This window comes from Betta splendens, chromosome 21 (genome assembly GCF_900634795.4).
Source record: "Betta splendens chromosome 21, fBetSpl5.4, whole genome shotgun sequence".
NCBI classification, from domain to species: Eukaryota; Metazoa; Chordata; class Actinopteri; order Anabantiformes; family Osphronemidae; genus Betta; species Betta splendens.
In genome coordinates this window covers 1496841-1517681 of record NC_040899.1, presented here as the reverse complement: position 1 = coordinate 1517681, position 20841 = coordinate 1496841, and the positions used below count along the sequence as shown (strand labels likewise).

Here is a 20841-nt window from a genome sequence, read left to right as displayed (position 1 = left end):
CTCTCTCTCTCTCTCTCTCTCTCTCTCTCCCGCTCTCTCTCTCTCTCTCTCTCTCTCTCTCTCCTCACCTACAGGTATCATTGGATTCAGAGCTTTGTGTCTGTGATGGGCAGCTGTGGATCAGACCATCCTGCCTGTGCTCTGTTGTTGCTTGTTGTTGCTTGTTGTTGTTGCTGTGCTTTTCTCTCTCTCTCTCCCCTCACCCCAACCGGTCGAGGCAGATGGCCGCCCACATCCAGTCTGGTTCTGCTGGAGGTTTCTTCCTCGTTAGAGAGGGAGTTTTTCCTCTCCACTGTTGCTGTCAAATTAAATGCTTGCTGTGTGTAGGATTTGTTGGGTTTAGTTGTGTGAGGTCTTAAACCTTACTTTGTAAAGTGCCTTTGGCACTATATAAATAAAATTGAATTGAAATTGAATTGAATTTAGCATAAACAAGCAGTAAAACTTCAGTCAGTCACAATGAGATAAAAATACAGTTTCCATCTGCTACACAGTGATGTTTAGGGCTTTTCACCACATTGTTTTCATTCTGACGTCAGAGGAGGTTTCTACATTTTCAGTGATGTGAATACCCAGAACCTCCAAAGTGTGAGTCACAGCTAGGCCAAACCCACCACGGGAGGTTTGAATTAGGAGAGAGAAAAAACGAGCTGACAGTTCACTGTCCTGTTCACGGTGTTTGAACCCAGTGTGTGTGATAGATAAAGCTCAGAGAGCAGACGCCTCCGTCAGATCACTGCGTTCACTCTGACTCACAGTCCGGCATCACCTGGAGGACTGGTCCAGACATGAGGCTCTGCGTGTGGACTGGAGCCCGGCGTGTCCTGCCCGTCCTGCTTCTTCTGGCTGTCATCCGTGTGCAAGCACAGCAGCCCAAGGAGAGACACTACTACATCGCTGCTGTGGAGATCGACTGGACGTACTCGGACGGTGAAAACGGGTACGTGAGGTTAAAAGGCAAGAGCTGAATGTGCTCAGTTGTGGTAAACTCTTTGGTTTTATTCTGTAATGCTATTCTTTATCGTAAGCTTGACCGCCTGTTATTTCTGTTGTTCTTGTCAAACAGGCTGTTACTCATCAATATTGTGACATACTAGGTTACACACATCAGAGTTGCAACATTTATATGTGTGAAATCTGTTAAAGTGCATTCTGCTGGTTTTCTTTTCTGACTCGGACATTTGTTTTTCTGTGTTTTGCACCGTCTCTCAGCTTTGGTTCCACCTATAAGAAGGTGGTCTTTCGAGAGTATGAGAAAGGCTTCAAGCAGGCGAAGACGCATCCCTCCTGGCTGGGTGAGCAGGCTTAACCTTAGCTAAAACCCTCCTGCCTCCAAATTCACTGTCCACCCATTTGATCTGATGAGGAACCAACCTGTAGGTGTTTATTTGCCAGATGTGTACACATCAGCTAAATGTAGATGCTACAAAATCTAGTCTTTAAGAAAAGGTAAAAAATAAGGTAAGAAATACAAAGAAGTGGTGTGATTTAAAATGAGATTTAGCCTGAGCCAGTGCTCTCTTCTAAGATTATGTTATCACAGCAGCATGCACCACGTCAGAATGTGTGAAGTCGTCCTGTGTTCAAGTGTTCAACAACTGTTAGTGGTTACGTTGTATGTGTTGATCTGAGCTGAGTTATGATGCTGGGCCTGAAAATGTAAATGTCTGCAGGTTTACTGGGACCCACTCTGAGAGCCCAGGAGGGGGAGACCCTTGTTGTCACCTTCCGGAACATGGCGAGCGGCGCACACAGCCTCCACCCACACGGAGTGACCTACGGGAAACAGTCAGAGGGTGAGCGGCCTCGGTCCGGCTGCAGGCCCGGTGGGGTTGCTCAACATGAGCCAACACAACAAACAACCCTGTTTGTCTTCTCCTAAAATATTAACCAGGACGGGCCGATAATCACCGGAGGTGGTTCTGAAGTCCAGCAGGAAGCTGGGCTCAGCTGCGTCGTGCATTTAGACAGCAACTGGGAATTTAGGAGAAGGAGAGTAAATGAAACTTAATCTGTGCTGGTGAATGATTCACTGGAGGTCAGAGTGCAGGGAGGAGCCAAAGGCTTCATTAAGTCTTCACTATGCTGGAACCTCCTCAGACCCCGTTGGCCGCATGTGGAATTTAATTAGTGGAGTTTACGCTTTGTCTCATCTGCTGTGTTTGCAGGCGCCCAGTACTTCGACAACACGTCACAGAAGGAGAAGGAGGACGACGTGGTGCAGCCCAACACGGAACACGTGTACTCCTGGGAGGTGACGTCACAGGTGGCTCCGCAGCCCGACGACCCCGCCTGCCTCACCTACACCTACATCTCCCATGAAAACGTTGTTGAGGACTACAACTCGGGCCTCGTCGGCGCTCTGCTCATCTGCAAAGCTGGTGAGCATGAAGCCGTGTGGAAAATGAGCCTCTGTTCCTGAGCAAAGGACTGGCTTCATTCTGTGTCGTTACAGGAAGTCTGGATGCGTCAGGGCAGCAGGTCGGCGTCCACCACGAGTACGTCTTCCTCTTTGGGGTTTTCAATGAGAAGGAGAGCAAACACAAAGCAAACGGTGCAGCTGCAGACAAGCATGTGAAATACACCATCAATGGCTTCACCAAGGGTTCGCTGCCAGGTTGGTCACCGCTCAGGGACCATGGTGACTTTCTAACAAAGCAAAGTTCCACAAAGTCAACAAGCAGAGATGACTTTGCGTTGGTAAAAATCCCCTGGTTTGTGCAGTTCCGCCCATATTTACAGCACATTTCCTCCTCTTTGCGCAGACGTACGCATGTGCGCTAACGCCTGGGTCAGCCTCCACCTACTGGCCATGAGCTCGGAGCCGGATGTGTTCTCGGTGCACGTGAACGGGCAGGTGCTGCAGCAGAGCGGCCACAAAGTGTCGTCCGTGGGGCTGGTCAGTGGCTCCTGTGCCACCGCCAGCATGAAGGCGCTGTACGCGGGCCGCTGGATGCTGTCCTCACACACCAGCAGGCACCTGGAAGGTAGGCTGTCCCCCCCCACACACACACACACATACCCCAAGCTGTGAGCTCACAGAACCGGTGCCTTCGCAGCTGGCATGCACGGCTTCGTGGACGTGAAGCAGTGCGACGGCTTCGAAGCCTCGCAGCGAGAGATGACGTCGGAGCAAAAGAAACACAGCAAGGTGTGGAAGTACTACATCGCTGCCGAGGAAGTGATCTGGGACTATGCTCCGCAAATCCACGGACACGTTGACGAGTGAGACGCACGCACGCACGCACGCACGCACGCACGCACGACGCACGCACGTAAGCAGGCAGGTAAGCAGTCAGACAGGCGGGTAAGCAGGCAGTCAGACAGGCAGGTAAGCAGTCAGACAGGCAGGTAAGCAGTCAGACAGTCAGGCAGGTAAGCAGTCAGACAGACAGGCAGGTAAGCAGTCAGACAGGCGGGTAAGCAGTCAGTCAGACAGGCGGGTAAGCAGTCAGACAGGCGGGTAAGCAGTCAGACAGGCGGGTAAGCAGTCAGTCAGACAGGCGGGTAAGCAGTCAGACAGGCAGGTAAGCAGTCAGTCAGACAGGCGGGTAAGCAGTCAGACAGGCGGGTAAGCAGTCAGTCAGACAGGCGGGTAAGCAGTCAGTCAGACAGGCAGGTAAGCAGTCAGTCAGACCGGCGGGTAAGCAGTCAGACAGGCAGGTAAGCAGTCAGACAGGCGGGTAAGCAGTCAGTCAGACAGGCGGGTAAGCAGTCAGACAGGCAGGTAAGCAGTCAGACAGGCAGGTAAGCAGTCAGACAGGCGGGTAAGCAGGCAGGCACGCACGCATTCACGCCGCTTTATCCTAGGGAAGTAATCTAGAGTCTCAGTGTCTCCAATGTTCTTTGTGCAGGGACTTCAAGCAGCAGTATCTGAAACAATCTGCAACGCGGATCGGATCCAAGTACAAGAAGGCCCTGTACGTTTGCTACACGAACGAGTCCTTCACTGAGCGCTGTACAGACGAGGACAAGCAAAGGAAAAGCCCGCTGGGGATAGTGGGTCCGGTGATCCGAGCACAAGTCCGAGATGCAGTTGTGGTGAGGAGATGTCTAATCACAGCGATTGTGAGTGCAGCAGAGACCTGAGGCTGTGAGGAAATGAGTTCACGCAGCCACAGGTCTCAGTGCCTCGAATCTTTCAAGGTCACATCAGAGTGAAGTAAGTCTGAGTACGAGCACGTGCGTCACTCTTCATTATCACACCCACAGATTGTTTTCAAGAACAAGGCCTCCAGGCCGTATAGCATCTATCCACACGGCCTGACCATAGAGAAGTCAGAGGAGGGCGTCAACCACCCACAAGCAGGTACATGCTGTGCGGAGCAGATGAAGAGCCAACACTTGGCTGCAATAACGGACTCCTGCTCCAACTGTGCGCAGGCAACCAGACTCAGGGTGTTGATCCGGGCCAGGTGCGCACGTATGTGTGGAGAGTTGTGGAGGAGGACGAGCCGCTGGACCAAGACGCCCGGTGCCAGACACGCATGTACCACAGCGCGGTGGACACGCCCCGCGACATCGCCTCTGGGCTCATCGGGCCCATGCTCATCTGCAGGAGCGAGTCCCTCAACGTCAGGAACGTGCAGGTAGGAAGGCTTCGGAACCAGCCTGGCTTTAGGAAAGCCGTGAGCTAAAGCGGCAGGTGTGTGTGTCCAGCTGAAGGCGGACAAGGAGCAGCACGCCATGTTCGCCGTGTTCGATGAAAACAGGAGCTGGTACCTGGACTCTAACATTCGCCAGTACAGCGACGAGTCCAAGGTGAACAAGGCCGACCCGGACTTTTACAAGTCCAACGTCATGCACAGTGAGTCCTCTCTGCCATGTAAGCCAGCTCACCACTGCCTCACCTCCTGACTCACCTCCACCTGTTCTGTCCCCAGCCATTAACGGCTACGCCTTCGAGAGCGGGCCGCTCCTGGGCTTCTGCAACGGCGAGGTGGCGACGTGGCACGTGTCCAGCGTCGGAGCGCAGGACTACATCCAGACCGCCACCTTCTACGGACACCCGTTCACGCTGAACGAGCGGATGGAGGACGTCCTCAGCCTCTACCCCATGACAGGAGAGACCATCACCATGAACATGGACAACCCCGGTCAGTGTGTCTGCTCTCGGGCTCAAAGGCGCCGCGGCTCAGGCTCTCACCGGCCGTCTCCTTCTGTCTCCAAACAGGTGTCTGGCTCCTGGCTTCCCTCAATTCCCTCGGGACGACCAAAGGAATGCGAGTGAAGTTTCAGGATGTCGAGTGCTTCCGCGACTCCTTCTATGACTACACAGAAGAAGACGACCACGACCAAGCGTCCCAGAAGGAGTACTCCACGTGGAACCCTGAGAGCTTGGACGACATTAAAAAAAAAGAGGAGCAGCTGAAAGCTGTAAAAGGGAAGCTGGCGGAGCCAGATGAGTACACAGACATGTTTGCAGCCGAACTGGGCCTCAGGTCGCTCAGGAACCAGTCTACAGTGTCAGATGCAGACAAACTGGACCTCACTTTCCTGGACTATGATTCCAAAAAAAGTAAAAACAGACTCAGGGAGCGAAACGGGAACGCTGCTAAAACGTCTGCTGCAAATGTGAACATGCGGAACAAGGCGTTACTTACAAACTGGATAGAGGTGGAGAAGGTGACGGAGGCTCCTGGAGTCAACCTGACAGGGGATGATCTGTTGAGCAAAAACATCATAGCTCCTGCACTAAGTTTTAATAATTATTCTGATTATGAAAGAGGAAACGAGACATTATTTAGCAACCGGACAGAAGCTGAAGCTACAAACCTGAACCAAAGCTTCAGTAAGAGCCTGGTCAGCAGCTCCTCTCTGCATCCGGCAAACAACTTTGTGCTCGAACGAGCTGGAGTTTCTGACGACTCGCTCCTCGATAACGTCGGAACGAACACCACGAAGGGTAACGGAACCACGGCGACAGGCAACCTCACAAAACAATCAACAGCAGCAAAAGCACCTGGAAATGTGACTTGGACCTCAGATGTCGAAGGATCGAATGGAAGCGTGAGCGGTGATGACCTGGAAACTGTGACCAGAGGAGACGTGTTCTCAGTTGTCAGTCTGTCCCAGAAACAAGACGGCAACAAGACACAGGCCGACTATGATGATACGTCTTCTGATGCAGCACACCCAGGCTTGGATTCTGCAGAGCTGAACCTCAGCAGCAACAACACGCACAACTTCACAGCCTTTGATGTGGAGACGACAGACAACAGAACCAGAGATAAAGAGCTGGAGAACAGAGCAGAAGCCGGTTCCTCCGAGGCCTCGCCTGCTGCAGCTCAGTCCTCACACTGTCTGACTGAGCTGAGCCCAGAGAGCAGGGAGGACGGGACACAGCAGCGTAATGACAACCACACGGAGTCTGTAGGAAGGACTCAACTCAACCACAACCACACAAAGTCTGTAGAAAGGACTCAATTTAACCCCACAGAGTGTGTGGGAAGGACTCAACTCAACCACACACAGTCTGTAGGAAGGACTCAACTCAACCACAACCACACAGAGTCTGTAGAAGGAACTCAACTCAACCACAACCACACACAGTCTGTAGGAAGGACTCAATTTAACCACACAGAGTGTGTAGAAGGACCTCAACTCAACCAGAACCTCACACAGTCTTTAAAAGGAACTCAACTCAACCAGAACCACACACAGTCTGTACAAACGGTCCCCAACGACAACACCACCACGGTGGACGCGTCCGTCTCCAGCTCCGCAGACCATGTGACTTCCTCAGACAGCAGCGAAGAAGTGATCATCTACCTCAAAGAAACCAACACAGATGGCATCAAAAGCACGGTGGTGAAAACGCAGAGCCACAACTGGACCTATGACGAAAGCCAGCCAGCGGAGCCCGTGGACATCCCCGACCACATGAGGAAATACTTTGAGGACAAGAGTCCACAGAAACCACCGCCACCAAGGAACAAGAGGGTGTTTGTCCGACACAGGCCTGAGAAGGGTCAAGGCCTGAAGACGAAGAAGAGGAAGGACTACAAGCCTCAGGCCAGGAGCCTTTTACCGTTTTCCCCTCGAGGATTCAACCCTGGCCTGAGCCCGCGAGGGGCCCGGCCCAGTGCGCCCCGGCCCGTGTCTGACGAGGAGGAGCTGATCAACACGCCGGTGGTGATCGGCGTGCCTCGCTTTGGCTTCAGTGACTACGACCTGTATGTTCCTGGAAGCAAGCCGGATCCTACAGACCTGGAGGAATATGAATATGTGAGCTACAAGGACCCCTACGGTGGCCATGAAGACATGAAGAAGCTCAGCCTGGATGAGACCGCCAAGTACTACTTAAAATACCCCGGCCTCAACGTGAAGACGTATTTCATCGCAGCAGAGGAGGTGGAGTGGGACTACGCTGGCTACGGACAGAGGTCAGACTATTCAGATTGATCAGAACAGCATTCATTCATGTCCCAGCAGAGACAGAAGCGCCTGTTATCTCCACAGGAGGCAGGAGAAGTCGCACCAGACGAGCAGAGAGACCACCATCTTCACCAAGGTGGTGTTCCGAGGTTACGTGGACAGTAGCTTCAGCACACCTGAGATCCGTGGAGAGGTGGAGGAGCACCTGGGCATCCTGGGGCCCGTCATCCGGGCCGAGGTCGGCCAGAGCATCGTTGTAAGTGGCGCTTCTCTGAGACGTGGGTCATGGGTCAAATCACCAAGGCCCAAACCTCAGCTCGCTGACTGCTGCTACTGAATGTGGTCCATGAGTTAAATGCAGATGCGGTGACTGGGTTCTGGCCCACAGACACGTTGTTGTGTTGCAGGTGGTGTTCAGGAACAACGCCAAGCGTCCGTTCTCCTTGCATCCAAATGGTGTTACATACACCAAGCAGACCGAGGGTCTGTCCTACGAGGACGGCTCTACCTACTGGTTTCAATACGACAATGAGGTTCAGCCCAATAGCACCTTCACGTATTTATGGAAAGCCAGCCTGTCTGCCGGACCAACACGAGATGAGTCCAACTGTCGGACCTGGGCCTACTATTCAGGAGTCAACCCTGTGAGCCTTCTAGACCTTGAACAAGTTGAGGTCACTGTGGATGATATTTAACCAGCGGTGTCGCTTCTCTTAGGAACGGGACATCCACTCGGGCCTGATCGGGCCTCTGCTGGTGTGTCGAAAGGGAACCCTGGACCGGAGCCTAACGGACACCAGGGAGTTTGTGCTGCTCTTCATGACCTTCGATGAGTCGCAGAGCTGGTACTACGAAAAGAACCAGGAGATGATACAGAGGAAGACGCGAAGGAGAAACATGGATCCCAGCTTTGACCGGAGCCTCAAGTTTCATTGTAATGACGACAGTTGGTTTCTGTTTGAAACATATTGGACAGAAAAACTAAAACGTGCCTTTGTGTTCACAGCCATAAATGGCATCATATTCAACCTGAAGGGCCTGAGGATGTACACCGAGCAGCAGGTGTCCTGGCACCTGCTCAACATGGGCTCACCCACAGACCTTCAGAGCATCCACTTCCACGGACAAACCTTCGTCCACAAGACCAGGTCCAGCTCCAGGCAGGCTGTGCACCCGCTGCTGCCTGGTGAGCCGTAGCGCAGCTAGCACCTCCGCTCGCAGCCAGGATCTGTGTGATCAGTGTCTACAAACCCGTGTCCCCCCGCAGGGAGCTTCAGCACGCTGGAGATGCATCCGTCCAAGCCTGGCCTGTGGCAGCTGGAGACGGAGGTGGGCTCCAACCAGCAGAACGGCATGCAGACCCTCTTCCTGGTCCTGGATAACGGTAGAGCCCATTAGAAACCGCTGCAGTGGAGCAGGACTGTCCAGGCGCTAACTCTGCTCTGTGCTCCCTCAGACTGCTACCGTCCGCTGGGTTTAGAGTCCGGCATGGTAAAGGACGACCAGATCTCAGCCATCAACACCAGAGGTGAATATGTCCGTTCCCAGCATAGTGTCAGAGACAGGAACCTGTGAAATGACGCTGCCTCCGTGTTTGAAGGCAACTGGGAGCCCCAGCTGGCCAGGCTGAACAACCAGGGCAGATACAACGCGTGGAGCACAGAGATGAACCACAGCTGGATCCAGGTTTGTACCGTAAAGGTGTGAAGGAGCGGCGCCTGCGTGAGCGCGAGGCGTCTGACCCTGTGGCCGTGTGCAGGTGGACTTCCAGCGGCCTGTGGTCATCAGCCAGGTGGCCACGCAGGGAGCCAAGCAGCTGCTCCAGCACCAGCATCTGCGCCGGTTCTCAGTGTCCTACAGCACCGACCGGCGCATGTGGATCTTCTACAAGGGCGACAGCAGAGGCCCGAGGAAGGTGAGGGGCCATCGGTCGGTCCACGCGTCTACAGGGGCGCGCGTGAGCACTGTGGCATCGCTGTGATGCTGTCTGTTTGACCAGGAGTTCTCTGGGAACCTGGGAAGCTACGACATCAAGATGAACACCTTCTTCCCTCCCATCATTGGACGCTACATCCGGCTCCACCCCATCGACTGGAGCAACAAGGCCACAGTGCGGATGGAGTTCTACGGCTGCGAGCTGGACGGTGAGACGTGGAGCGGGTGGGGTGGGTGGAGAAGCCAGCTCAGGAGCAGGTGGAGCGGGTGCAGAGGGTGGGGAAGCCAGCTCGGGAGCGGGTGGAGCGGGTGGGGAAGCCAGCTCGGGAGCGGGTGGAGCGGGTGGGGAAGCCAGCTCGGGAGCGGGTGGAGCAGGTGGAGTGTGTGGAGGGGGTGGGGAAGCCAGCTCGGGAGCGGGTGGAGTGGGTGGAGAGGGTGGGGAAGCCAGCTCAGGAGCAGGTGGAGCGGGTGCAGAGGGTGGGGAAGCCAGCTCGGGAGCGGGTGGAGTGGGTGGAGGGGGTGGGGAAGCCAGCTCAGGAGCAGGTGGAGCAGGAGGAGAAGCCAGCTCTGGAGCGGGTGGAGTGGGTGGGGAACCAGCAGAGCACCAGACTCCATCTTGGCGCTGCTGGCTTTATTTAGGGTTTCAGATAATGTACAACCTGCAGTGGACTGTGCACTGATAGCTTTGGCGGATGAAGAGGGCTTTTCTCTGCCTCCGCAGGCTGCTCACTGCCTCTGGGCATGGAGAGTGGACTGATAGAAGACCAGCACATCAGCGCCAGCTCCACGGCCTCCAGCTGGTACGGCAGCTCCTGGAAGCCCTCCTTGGCCCGCCTCAACAGACAGGGAGCCATCAACGCGTGGCAGGCTAAGGTTCTGACCCGCACACGCCACACATGCCTGGAGAACTGGCTCCACGCCAACCTCATGTCTTCTGCTCCACAGCATAATGACATGTTCCAGTGGCTTCAGGTGGAGCTGCCCAAGGTCATGAAGATCACTGGGATCATCACACAGGGAGCCAAGGCTCTGGGGAGGGAGATGTACGTCACATCCTACAGCCTGCAGTACAGCAACGACGGGCTCCACTGGAGCCACTACACAGACGACGAGAACGTCCCGTTCAAGGTGAGCGGCTCGAAGCACGCGCTCGGCGTAACCGCGGCATCATCGCGCAGTGACCGCGGCGTCATCACGGCGTTATTGCGCAGTGACCGCAGCGTCATCGTGCAGTGACCGCGGCGTCATCGCGCAGTGACTGCGGCTTCATCACGGCGTCATCGCGCAGTGACCGCAGCGTCATCGCGCAGTAACCGCGGCGTCATCACGGCGTCATCGCGCACTGACCGCGGCGTCATCACGGCGTCATCGTGCAGTGACCGCGGCGTCATCACGGCGTCATCGCGCAGTGACCGCAGCGTCATCACGGCGTTATTGCGCAGTGACCACGGCGTCATCGTGCAGTGACTGCGGCTTCATCACGGCGTCATCGCGCAGTGACCGCAGCGTCATCGTGCAGTGACCGCGGCGTCATCGCGCAGTAACCGCGGCGTCATCACGGCGTCATCGCGCAGTGACCGCAGCGTCATCACGGCGTCATCGCGCAGTAACCGCGGCGTCATCGTGCAGTGACCGCGGCGTCATTACGCAGTGACCATACAGCGACCATCACCAAGGCGTCATCGCGGCGTCATCACAAAGTGACCGCGGCGTCATCACGCAGTGACCGCGGCGTCATCACTGCGTCATCGCACAGTGACCGCGGCGTCATCGCACAGTGACCGCGGCGTCATCGCTCAGTGACCGCGGCGTCATCACTGCGTCATCGCGCAGTGACCGCGGCATCATCACGGCGTCATCACGCAGTGACCGCGGCGTCATTACGCAGTGACCGCGGCGTCATTACGCAGTGACCATACAGCGACCATCACCAAGGCGTCATCGCGGCGTCATCGCGCAGTGACCGCGGCGTCATCGCGCAGTGACCGCGGCGTCATCACTGCGTCATCGCGCAGTGACCGCGGCGTCATCACGGCGTCATCACGCAGTGACCGCGGCGTCATCACGGCGTCATTGCGCACTGACCGCGGCGTCATCACGGCGTCATCGCGCAGTGACCGCGGCGTCATCACGGCGTCATTGCGCACTGACCGCGGCGTCATCGCGGCGTCATCGCGGCGTCATCGCGGCGTCATCGCGCAGTAACCGCGGCGTCATCGTGCAGTGACCGCGGCGTCATTACGCAGTGACCATACAGCGACCATCACCAAGGCGTCATCACAAAGTGACCGCGGCGTCATCACGCAGTGACCGCGGCGTCATTACGCAGTGACCGCGGCATCATCACTGCGTCATCGCACAGTGACCGCGGCGTCATCACGGCATCATCGCGCAGTGACCGCGGCGTCATCACTGCGTCATCGCGCAGTGACCACGGCGTCATCACGGCGTCATCGCGCAGTGACCGCGGCGTCATCACGGCGTCATCGCGCACTGACCGCGGCGTCATCACGGCGTCATTGCGCAGTGACCGCGGCGTCATCACGGCGTCATCGCGCAGTGACCGCAGCGTCATCACGGCGTTATTGCGCAGTGACCACGGCGTCATCGTGCAGTGACTGCGGCTTCATCACGGCGTCATCGCGCAGTGACCGCAGCGTCATCGTGCAGTGACCGCGGCGTCATCGCGCAGTGACCGCGGCGTCATCACGGCGTCATCGCGCAGTGACCGCGGCGTCATCACGGCGTCATCGCGCAGTGACCGCGGCGTCATCGTGCAGTGACCGCGGCGTCATTACGCAGTGACCATACAGCGACCATCACCAAGGCGTCATCGCGGCGTCATCACAAAGTGACCGCGGCGTCATCACGCAGTGACCGCGGCGTCATCACTGCGTCATCGCACAGTGACCGCGGCGTCATCGCACAGTGACCGCGGCGTCATTACGCAGTGACCGCGGCGTCATCACTGCGTCATCGCGCAGTGACCGCAGCGCCATCACGGCGTCATCGCGCAGTAACCGCGGCGACATCGTGCAGTGACCGCGGCGTCATTACGCAGTGACCATACAGCGACCATCACCAAGGCGTCATCGCGGCGTCATCACAAAGTGACCGCGGCGTCATCGCGCAGTGACCGCGGCGTCATCACTGCGTCATCGCGCAGTGACCACGGCGTCATCACGGCGTCATCGCGCAGTGACCGCGGCGTCATCACGGCGTCATTGCGCACTGACCGCGGCGTCATCACGGCGTCATCGCGCAGTGACCGCGGCGTCATCACGGCGTCATTGCGCACTGACCGCGGCGTCATCGCGGCGTCATCGCGGCGTCATCGCGGCGTCATCGCGCAGTAACCGCGGCGTCATCGTGCAGTGACCGCGGCGTCATTACGCAGTGACCATACAGCGACCATCACCAAGGCGTCATCACAAAGTGACCGCGGCGTCATCACGCAGTGACCGCGGCGTCATTACGCAGTGACCGCGGCATCATCACTGCGTCATCGCACAGTGACCGCGGCGTCATCACGGCATCATCGCGCAGTGACCGCGGCGTCATCACTGCGTCATCGCGCAGTGACCACGGCGTCATCACGGCGTCATCGCGCAGTAACCGCGGCGTCATCACGGCGTCATCGCGCACTGACCGCGGCGTCATCACGGCGTCATCGTGCAGTGACCGCGGCGTCATCACGGCGTCATCGCGCAGTGACCGCAGCGTCATCACGGCGTTATTGCGCAGTGACCACGGCGTCATCGTGCAGTGACTGCGGCTTCATCACGGCGTCATCGCGCAGTGACCGCAGCGTCATCGTGCAGTGACCGCGGCGTCATCGCGCAGTAACCGCGGCGTCATCACGGCGTCATCGCGCAGTGACCGCAGCGTCATCACGGCGTCATCGCGCAGTAACCGCGGCGTCATCGTGCAGTGACCGCGGCGTCATTACGCAGTGACCATACAGCGACCATCACCAAGGCGTCATCGCGGCGTCATCACAAAGTGACCGCGGCGTCATCACGCAGTGACCGCGGCGTCATCACTGCGTCATCGCACAGTGACCGCGGCGTCATCGCACAGTGACCGCAGCGTCATTACGCAGTGACCGCGGCGTCATCACTGCGTCATCGCGCAGTGACCGCAGCGCCATCACGGCGTCATCGCGCAGTAACCGCGGCGACATCGTGCAGTGACCGCGGCGTCATTACGCAGTGACCATACAGCGACCATCACCAAGGCGTCATCGCGGCGTCATCACAAAGTGACCGCGGCGTCATCGCGCAGTGACCGCGGCGTCATCACTGCGTCATCGCGCAGTGACCACGGCGTCATCACGGCGTCATCGCGCAGTGACCGCGGCGTCATCACGGCGTCATTGCGCACTGACCGCGGCGTCATCACGGCGTCATCGCGCAGTGACCGCGGCGTCATCACGGCGTCATTGCGCACTGACCGCGGCGTCATCGCGGCGTCATCGCGGCGTCATCGCGGCGTCATCGCGCAGTAACCGCGGCGTCATCGTGCAGTGACCGCGGCGTCATTACGCAGTGACCATACAGCGACCATCACCAAGGCGTCATCACAAAGTGACCGCGGCGTCATCACGCAGTGACCGCGGCGTCATTACGCAGTGACCGCGGCATCATCACTGCGTCATCGCACAGTGACCGCGGCGTCATCACGGCATCATCGCGCAGTGACCGCGGCGTCATCACTGCGTCATCGCGCAGTGACCACGGCGTCATCACGGCGTCATCGCGCAGTGACCGCGGCGTCATCACGGCGTCATCGCGCACTGACCGCAGGGTCATCACGGCGTCATCGCGCAGTAACCGCGGCGTCATCGTGCAGTGACCGCGGCGTCATTACGCAGTGACCATACAGCGACCATCACCAAGGCGTCATCACAAAGTGACCGCGGCGTCATCGCGCAGTGACCGCGGCGTCATCACGGCGTCATTGCGCACTGACCGCGGCGTCATCACGGCGTCATCGCGCAGTGACCGCGGCGTCATCACGGCGTCATTGCGCACTGACCGCGGCGTCATCGCGGCGTCATCGCGGCGTCATCGTGCAGTGACCGCGGCGTCATTACGCAGTGACCATACAGCGACCATCACCAAGGCGTCATCACAAAGTGACCGCGGCGTCATCGCGCAGTGACCGCGGCGTCATTAGGCAGTGACCATAACCGAGCCGTGACCGTGTTCTAACCTCCCTGTCTGTCTCTCCACATCCAGACTTTTCTCGGAAACAGAAATAACAGCGACCACGTGAAGAACTACATTTACCCTCCCATCTTCTCCCGCTTCCTCCGAATCGTCCCCAGGACCTGGATGGTCTCCCTCACGCTGAGGGTGGAGCTCCTGGGCTGCGACTTTGAGTGACAGGACGTTCACCTTCACCTTCCTCTGGAGGAAGGAAGCAGAGGGAGCACAGGATCCGTGGACAGACAGACGCTGGAGTCATAAATATTCAAATAATGTAGTTTGCATCGACTCAACATTTATTTTTGTCTGTCATGTGTGTTCATTTCAAATGAAAAGGAATGAGTGTAAATTCGTAATTTATTTTTTAATAAACATGAATGTTGTGGCTGGGATCGTCACGGTTCTGTCCAGGGGCCTCCAGCGTCGGACCCGGCGGCTCCTGGTCCGTGGAGGCTGACGAGCTCGGCTTCGTCTGCGCTGACGTGCAGCTGCAGATTTGCACCAGCAGGTGTCGCGCCAGGTTCAGCTCAGTCCCGGGACGATGGCCGCGTGCTCCACGTTTCATTGCTGATATTTATCATTTGTTACTGGACACAAGGTTCTGATCCGCATATACTCTGTGAGGCTGTGTATCAGCCCAGTCTGACGAACCACAGCCTGTTCCTAATAAAGTGGACACGTGCTCGCCCTCAGTATAAATAAACCAACGGTTGCTGCTTAAGTGACACTTAAGATGTTTACAAACTTCACGGGCGACGTCACTTTTGTTACTCGCGCGCACACGCCCCTCTTGGCCCCGCCCCCTCGACTTAAAATGCGGCTGTCCGCGGCTCAGAGCGTCAGTTGGACGCGGCGGGAGCGTTTTGAAGCCGTCGCTGGAATCATGAAGTCTCCCAAACTGGAACCTCAAAGTGAGTTGTTGTTGATCTTCATTTCCTATTAGCGTCTGAAGCGTCACTTATGACTGGAGACGTGTGACGACTGACGCCGCCGACGTCTTGCAGCCAGGTTCGTGAACGAGGACCTGAAGGACGCGCTGTGCGAGTTCGACGCGGTGATGGAAGACTTCACGTCGCCGGTGGAGAAGCGACGCTTCAGGTACGACGAGCACCTGAGGACCATGAAGCGCAGGAGCAGCGCGAGCGTCAGCGACAGCGGCATCAGCGACTCGGAGAGTGAGTGGTCCAACACGGACAGTGTCGGTTTTACGTTTCCCCGAAGGCACCAGACACCTGCAGCTCCCACGGATCAGATCCGCTTCCACGGGCGGAAGCTGCCAGGGAGCGGGGGCGGAGGAGCAGCCGTGTGTGGGCCGATGCTCCGGAGGGAGGGCTCGGATTCCAGGCGGAGCCCCGTCTCCCCGTGCAGCCGGAGGAGGCGTCCGTCCCACGCGCCATTGTGAGCGGCCTGATGGATGGACGCACCGCTGACGGCTCGGATAACGGAGCGACACTATGTGGAGGCTGAGGAGGAAGCTGTGTGTGTGTGTGTGTGTGTGTGTGTGTGCGCGCGCGCGCGTGCGTGCGTGGGGCCGCTCCACACATGACTGACGATGCCGTGAGCGCCCGTCCCCGTCACCGTTGCTGCTCACCTGATCTCACCTGTCCTCTGTCCAACAGCTGCAGAGTCGCTCAACAGAAACAGCTTCAGCTTCAGCGAGGAGCGGCTCAACTCGCCCACCATCTTCTCGCCGCCCCCCATGTCACCAAAACGTGAGCTGCTCGCTGCTTTAAGCTGCGGTGGTGTTTGGCTGCAGATGGAGCTGAACGTCTTCCTGTTTCCTTTGCAGCCAAACTGGGAGACACCAAGGAGCTGGAGGACTTCATCGCTGACCTGGACAAGACCTTGGAGAGTAAGTGTGTGTGTGTGTGTGTGCGTCTGCGTGTGTGCGTCTGCGTGTGTGCGTCTGCGTGTGTGCGTCTGCGTGTGTGCGTCTGCGTGTGCGTGTGTACGTGTGCGTATCTGTCTGTCTGTCCGTGTGTGCGTGTGCGTGTGTGCGTGTGTGAGTGTGTGTGCGTGCGTGCGTGTGCGTGTGTGCGTGCGTGCGTGCGTGCGTGTGTGTGCGTGCGTGTGTGTGCGTGCGTGTGTGTGCGTGCAGCAGTGATGCGTCAGGACTGTGGTGGCGCCAGGCGTCATGTGGACCATGAGGCCCCTGAGGTTAAAGTGGAGGGAGCGGCGGCGTATCCCTTTCAGCCTGTCACTCAGAGCTCCTTTTCATAAATAGCAGGAGGCAGTGAGTGTGTGGGTCCGCTTACACAGCGGCACCACTGGCTGAGCAGCCTCCAGCTGCACGAACCGGGCCGTGGTACCGGCAGTGATTACAGCGAGCAGCCGGGGTCTCGTTCTAACTGTCTGTCTGTCTGTCTGTCTGTCTGTCTGTCTGTCTGTCTGTCTGTCTGTCCGTCCGTCCGCTCGTAGGCATGTGATCGAGGCTCGCAGTCGTCTTGGAGCGGAACGTCTGGTCTGGACCCCAGCAGCCACCACCCACACATCCAGTCCGGACGCCAGCCTGGTGGCGCCGCCCTGACCCGAGAACAATCGGCCCAGACGGCTGCATGCGACCCTGCTCCGCTCCATCATCCAGAACTATTTAATAAGGCTTCTATAATGGAGTATATTATAATTTTATCAACCTTCCTAATGTAAATGTTGGTTCTCTTTGGTGAAATATATTTTTATATCTTCTGTAAATAATTGTTTCAAATTCTATTTTCCGTTTAGGATCATTTGACTGGAATAAAGTGTGTTTGGTGCTTCCACTAGAACTATTGTATAATAATATTAAGCTAAACTGTGGCAGAGATTGTTATTAAAGTATGAAAGGTTGTTCTTTTACTAACGTGTGGCTCTGACGTCTCTATGTACCTGCCACTCTAGAGAAGTATTGTTGGAATTGACCCTTTTATTGCACTTGGCCTGAGAAACGGATCTGTCCATCATGTAACTCATTAAAACAGCAGTGACACAGCCGGTCGCACTCTGTGAAGCAGGGACGTCCAGCTTCAGGGTCTATTTCCAGAGGTGGAAGGAGACGTGGGGGCCGCCTCCACCCGGTCGGCAGCGGGTGTGGCTGGAATAATGTGAGGTCAGAGACACCAAAAGGTCAAAGGTCACACTGGTTTCATAGAGTCACACAGGTTCTGCTCAGTGTCATGCACCTGCAGAGGTCCAAGTGTCCAGAACCACAACAGATTTAAAGCAGATCCACAAACCAGGAACCAGCGGTTGGGTTGGAGGTCGGAAGCGCTGGTTCTGGTTGCAGAGCGAGTGACTGAGGTCGCAGCTGTTCTGTCTGTGGACCCAGACGGTCTGATCTGATGGCAGGAAGCTGGCACCGACCCGTCTCCTCGCTTCAGCCGGGCCGGCAGCTGGCACCGAGCTGAGAGCCGTGTTGACACAACCCTTGATCCTGGAGGCCTCGCTCCGCTTGGCAGCAGTGAGCATCTTTCTGGCAGCGCTGCTCGGTCCAGTTCCAGGCTGGAAGTGTGGGAACGTGGAGGGAAGCGCAGCAGCGGCCGCTGCTATGAACGGGCTGAGCAGACACACACACACGTTTGTCCACATCAGAGACAGAAATGCTTGGAGCCAAATATCAGGCTCGGCTTCCACCGGCTCCAGATGTGGCCTTGGGGAGCATTAATGAGCATGTGAAGAAGGAAACGGCGGGTCGGACCCACTGCTGGACTTCACCGTGCCAGTGGCCCGTTTGGCAGCTTAACAGAGCAACACGCTTTAATGTGAGCTGGTTCCGAGGCCACGCCTGGTGAACCTGATGAAGGGGCCGCTTCTTTCATCAATGAAACTCTGGTGGTGCTGACTCTGGGGTATCCAGTGAATCTAGCTGGAATCGGGTCTCCAGCTGCAGAACCACTGATGATCACAGCGTGAGTCCAGGTGCAGTTAACTGATGATTGACAGGAAGCAGGTAATTACTGCGACCTCTCCGAGACCTCATGCAGGTTCCACCATGAAGTCAGGCCCACTCACGTCGGACCCGACTGATGCAATCCAGCACCTTCTCTAAGTGACTGCACCGATACAGCAGCAGGTACCAGAGGCAGGTTTGACCCATGACTCTGAACACACACCTGGAGCCATTTTTCACATTGCTCAAGTCATAAACACTGAGCAGCATGAACCCAGTGTGATCATGGTTTGCTGAAGGCAGAATTATTCAGGACCTTGGGTGACTTTGCAGGTGCTGGTTCTACAGACTCACTGCATAGGTTGCGTAACGAAGCGCAGCAGTGAAGGGTGTGCCCTTAAACTAGATGAACGTCGTCTTCTGTTGTGACAACAGAAGACGTTATGCAACACCCTGATCTGGTGGCATCACTGGGTCCAACTGGACCTCAGTATTTCTACTGGGCTCTAAAAACTGGGTTGAAGCTGTGAAGCAGAGCAGCTGCGACTCCGGAGGCGTTTAATAGGATACGAATCCAACAGAACCGGCGCTGGTTCATCAGAGGACCTTCTGACTAGTTAGACTCTAATTTCTGTTGATTTGTCTCCAGATCCATCCTTGTCTCTGTCTGTGGGGAAGATGTGGAGACATCACTAGGCTCTGGGTCCCCAGAGCTCAGACACAGCGCCGTGTCCCTGAACGCATCGCTTACTTCTTCTGGACGTCTGCTCTCCTAAAACGTTCTGGCATTAATGCTTATTGACACGTGCAGGGAAAACGAGGACACAGCACAAACAGAGCTGAGTCACTGCAGCGATGATCATGGGACAGATGTGGCAGCAAACGTCTACATGTAGGAAGGAAAACCGTGTGTCTGGTCCAGAGGTTCCCTCCCTGCTCAACACATGCTGCACACTGGACTCACGGCTTTAAGCAGCACCTCAGGCCACGGTCAGACCTGAAGGAGCCGTTTCACGTCCAGCAGAGCCTGCAGTAAACCAGTAACCATCCACGCAGGCAGCCTGGTCTCTGATCAGGATTTAAAATGGGTCATTTCTAATAACGCTGATGTGCAGCACCTACGTCCTCCTGAAGCAGATCTGAATCCAGGCCTGAGCTGAAAAACAGAGACGAAGTTCAAGCGACACAAGACACAGAAGAGGAAGAAGAATCTGCTAAACAAATCAAACTAGTGACACAAACAGTGTTGTGCTGTGAGTCACATCCTGCTGCCATGGCAACGGCTCTGCAGCCACATGTGCATCTGCTGTCAGCATAATGATGTGACCATGAGCTGGACTGCTGGCTTTCAGCACAGTCTACAGCACCATAGTGTTATAGACAGATATAGATAGCTGACTCATCAGATCATATGATCTAAAATCAGACTGCAGGAAGGGAGGGGCATGAAGGAAGGGACCTGGTTGAGCTTCGTCAGACGCGTGTCAGGCCTGAACACAAGTGGAGCGTGTGAACGCAGACACAAGTTCGAGTCAGTGTGAGCCGCGAGGCTCGTGTCTCTTTTCCACTGCATCATCATTGTGCAATAAATATACTAACTGATCACCAGCACACGTCAACAGCGTTTAGACATCACGTCAGCTAAACTGAGCAAAGCACGTGGGTCTGGGGCAGAAAGCTCAGCAGAACCGGGCTCAGGGCAAGAACCTAGAATCATGTCTAGGACAAATATCAAGGACAGACTGAGCAGGCCAGAGGTATCCAGACCCGGTTACTCAACAACCAACCACCTGGTTCTGGTCCTGGACCTGGTCCTGTGCTGCTGGACTGGGGCCAGGACCGTGGGCAGTCGGGGTCCAGTCAGGACCAGACAGAAACACCTTCACGTGGTCCACCTGACTGCTACACACATCAAGAGTCGTTGTCCTGGGTTCTAACCTCCGGCCCGTCCGTTGTTGCAGTTCTGGGTTCCTTGGGATTAACAATCCCTGTGAATCCTGGACCAGAACCACGTCTTGTAGCTCCGCCAGGCTGCAGGAGCGCTGAGACCTTGTCGTGTAATGGTGCCTCTTTACAGCGGCTGCCTGTCATCACTCCGTCCATTCGTTTCTGTGGCAGACGCTGAGGCGCTGTCAGCAGCGCGCCTCATAAGGTCCACTGATGGCGCCAGGTGTGTGGATCTGGACGGATCGTCTCACTGACACCGCTCCAGGCTAACGCTAACACACTAACCTCATGAAGCCACGGATAATTAGCGACACACAGAGGCAGCGCTGCTGCAGCGTCCGCTCCATTTCTCCTGCTCTGCAGATCAATGCGCTGACCCCAAAACCATCAAAACATTACAGTCACCAAACCCAGTGACTCACAGAATGGAACTGAAGCAACAAGGCGCTGACTCCTTCCACACGTCTAGACTGGGACGTGACCAGGTGTGTTTGTACAACTAAAGTC

The 20841-nt window shown here is 56.5% G+C and overlaps 2 protein-coding genes across 3 annotated transcripts; both read left to right on the top strand.

Moving 5' to 3' along the window:
• Window positions 1-528: 528 nt before the first annotated feature.
• f5 (coagulation factor V) lies at window positions 529-14912 on the top strand. Its single transcript, XM_029137150.3, has 25 exons — window positions 529-940; window positions 1213-1295; window positions 1674-1796; window positions 2169-2381; window positions 2456-2617; window positions 2766-2987; window positions 3060-3225; window positions 3855-4041; window positions 4213-4309; window positions 4384-4589; window positions 4660-4807; window positions 4884-5096; window positions 5174-7385; window positions 7462-7633; window positions 7785-8021; window positions 8095-8311; window positions 8384-8563; window positions 8645-8761; window positions 8834-8905; window positions 8978-9063; window positions 9137-9292; window positions 9377-9521; window positions 10034-10185; window positions 10258-10440; window positions 14553-14912. The coding sequence occupies exons 1-25, from the start codon at window positions 789-791 to the stop codon at window positions 14697-14699; spliced, it is 6048 nt and encodes a 2015-aa protein (XP_028992983.1). The 5' UTR covers window positions 529-788; the 3' UTR covers window positions 14700-14912.
• Window positions 14913-15055: 143 nt separating this feature from the next.
• Window positions 15056-17357, top strand: rgcc (regulator of cell cycle). 2 transcript variants are annotated; one of them, XM_055504996.1, is made up of 5 exons: window positions 15056-15433; window positions 15527-15620; window positions 15744-15920; window positions 16142-16234; window positions 16312-16360. In XM_055504996.1, exons 1-5 carry the CDS (start codon window positions 15256-15258, stop codon window positions 16352-16354), a joined length of 585 nt encoding a protein of 194 aa, XP_055360971.1. In that variant the 5' UTR covers window positions 15056-15255; the 3' UTR covers window positions 16355-16360. The 2 variants fall into 2 exon arrangements, with proteins under 2 accessions (XP_055360971.1, XP_028992997.1); XM_029137164.2 differs by lacking the exon at window positions 15744-15920 and adding an exon at window positions 16941-17357 and having other exon boundaries at window positions 15275-15433; window positions 15527-15697; window positions 16312-16374.
• The last annotated feature ends 3484 nt before the right edge of the window (window positions 17358-20841 follow it).

Excerpts from the sequence above, each read along its gene's own strand:
- f5 (XM_029137150.3), top strand. The coding sequence starts at position 789 with ATGAGGCTCTGCGTGTGGACTGGAGCCCGGCGTGTCCTGCCCGTCCTG. Across the intron at positions 2,988-3,059 it reads CACCAGCAGGCACCTGGAAG|CTGGCATGCACGGCTTCGTG; the intron begins GTAGGCTGTCCC and ends GTGCCTTCGCAG. Across the intron at positions 10,186-10,257 it reads TCAACGCGTGGCAGGCTAAG|CATAATGACATGTTCCAGTG; the intron begins GTTCTGACCCGC and ends TCTGCTCCACAG.
- rgcc (XM_055504996.1), top strand. The coding sequence starts at position 15,256 with ATGTTTACAAACTTCACGGGCGACGTCACTTTTGTTACTCGCGCGCAC. Across the intron at positions 15,434-15,526 it reads TCCCAAACTGGAACCTCAAA|CCAGGTTCGTGAACGAGGAC; the intron begins GTGAGTTGTTGT and ends GACGTCTTGCAG. Across the intron at positions 15,921-16,141 it reads CGTCCGTCCCACGCGCCATT|CTGCAGAGTCGCTCAACAGA; the intron begins GTGAGCGGCCTG and ends TCTGTCCAACAG.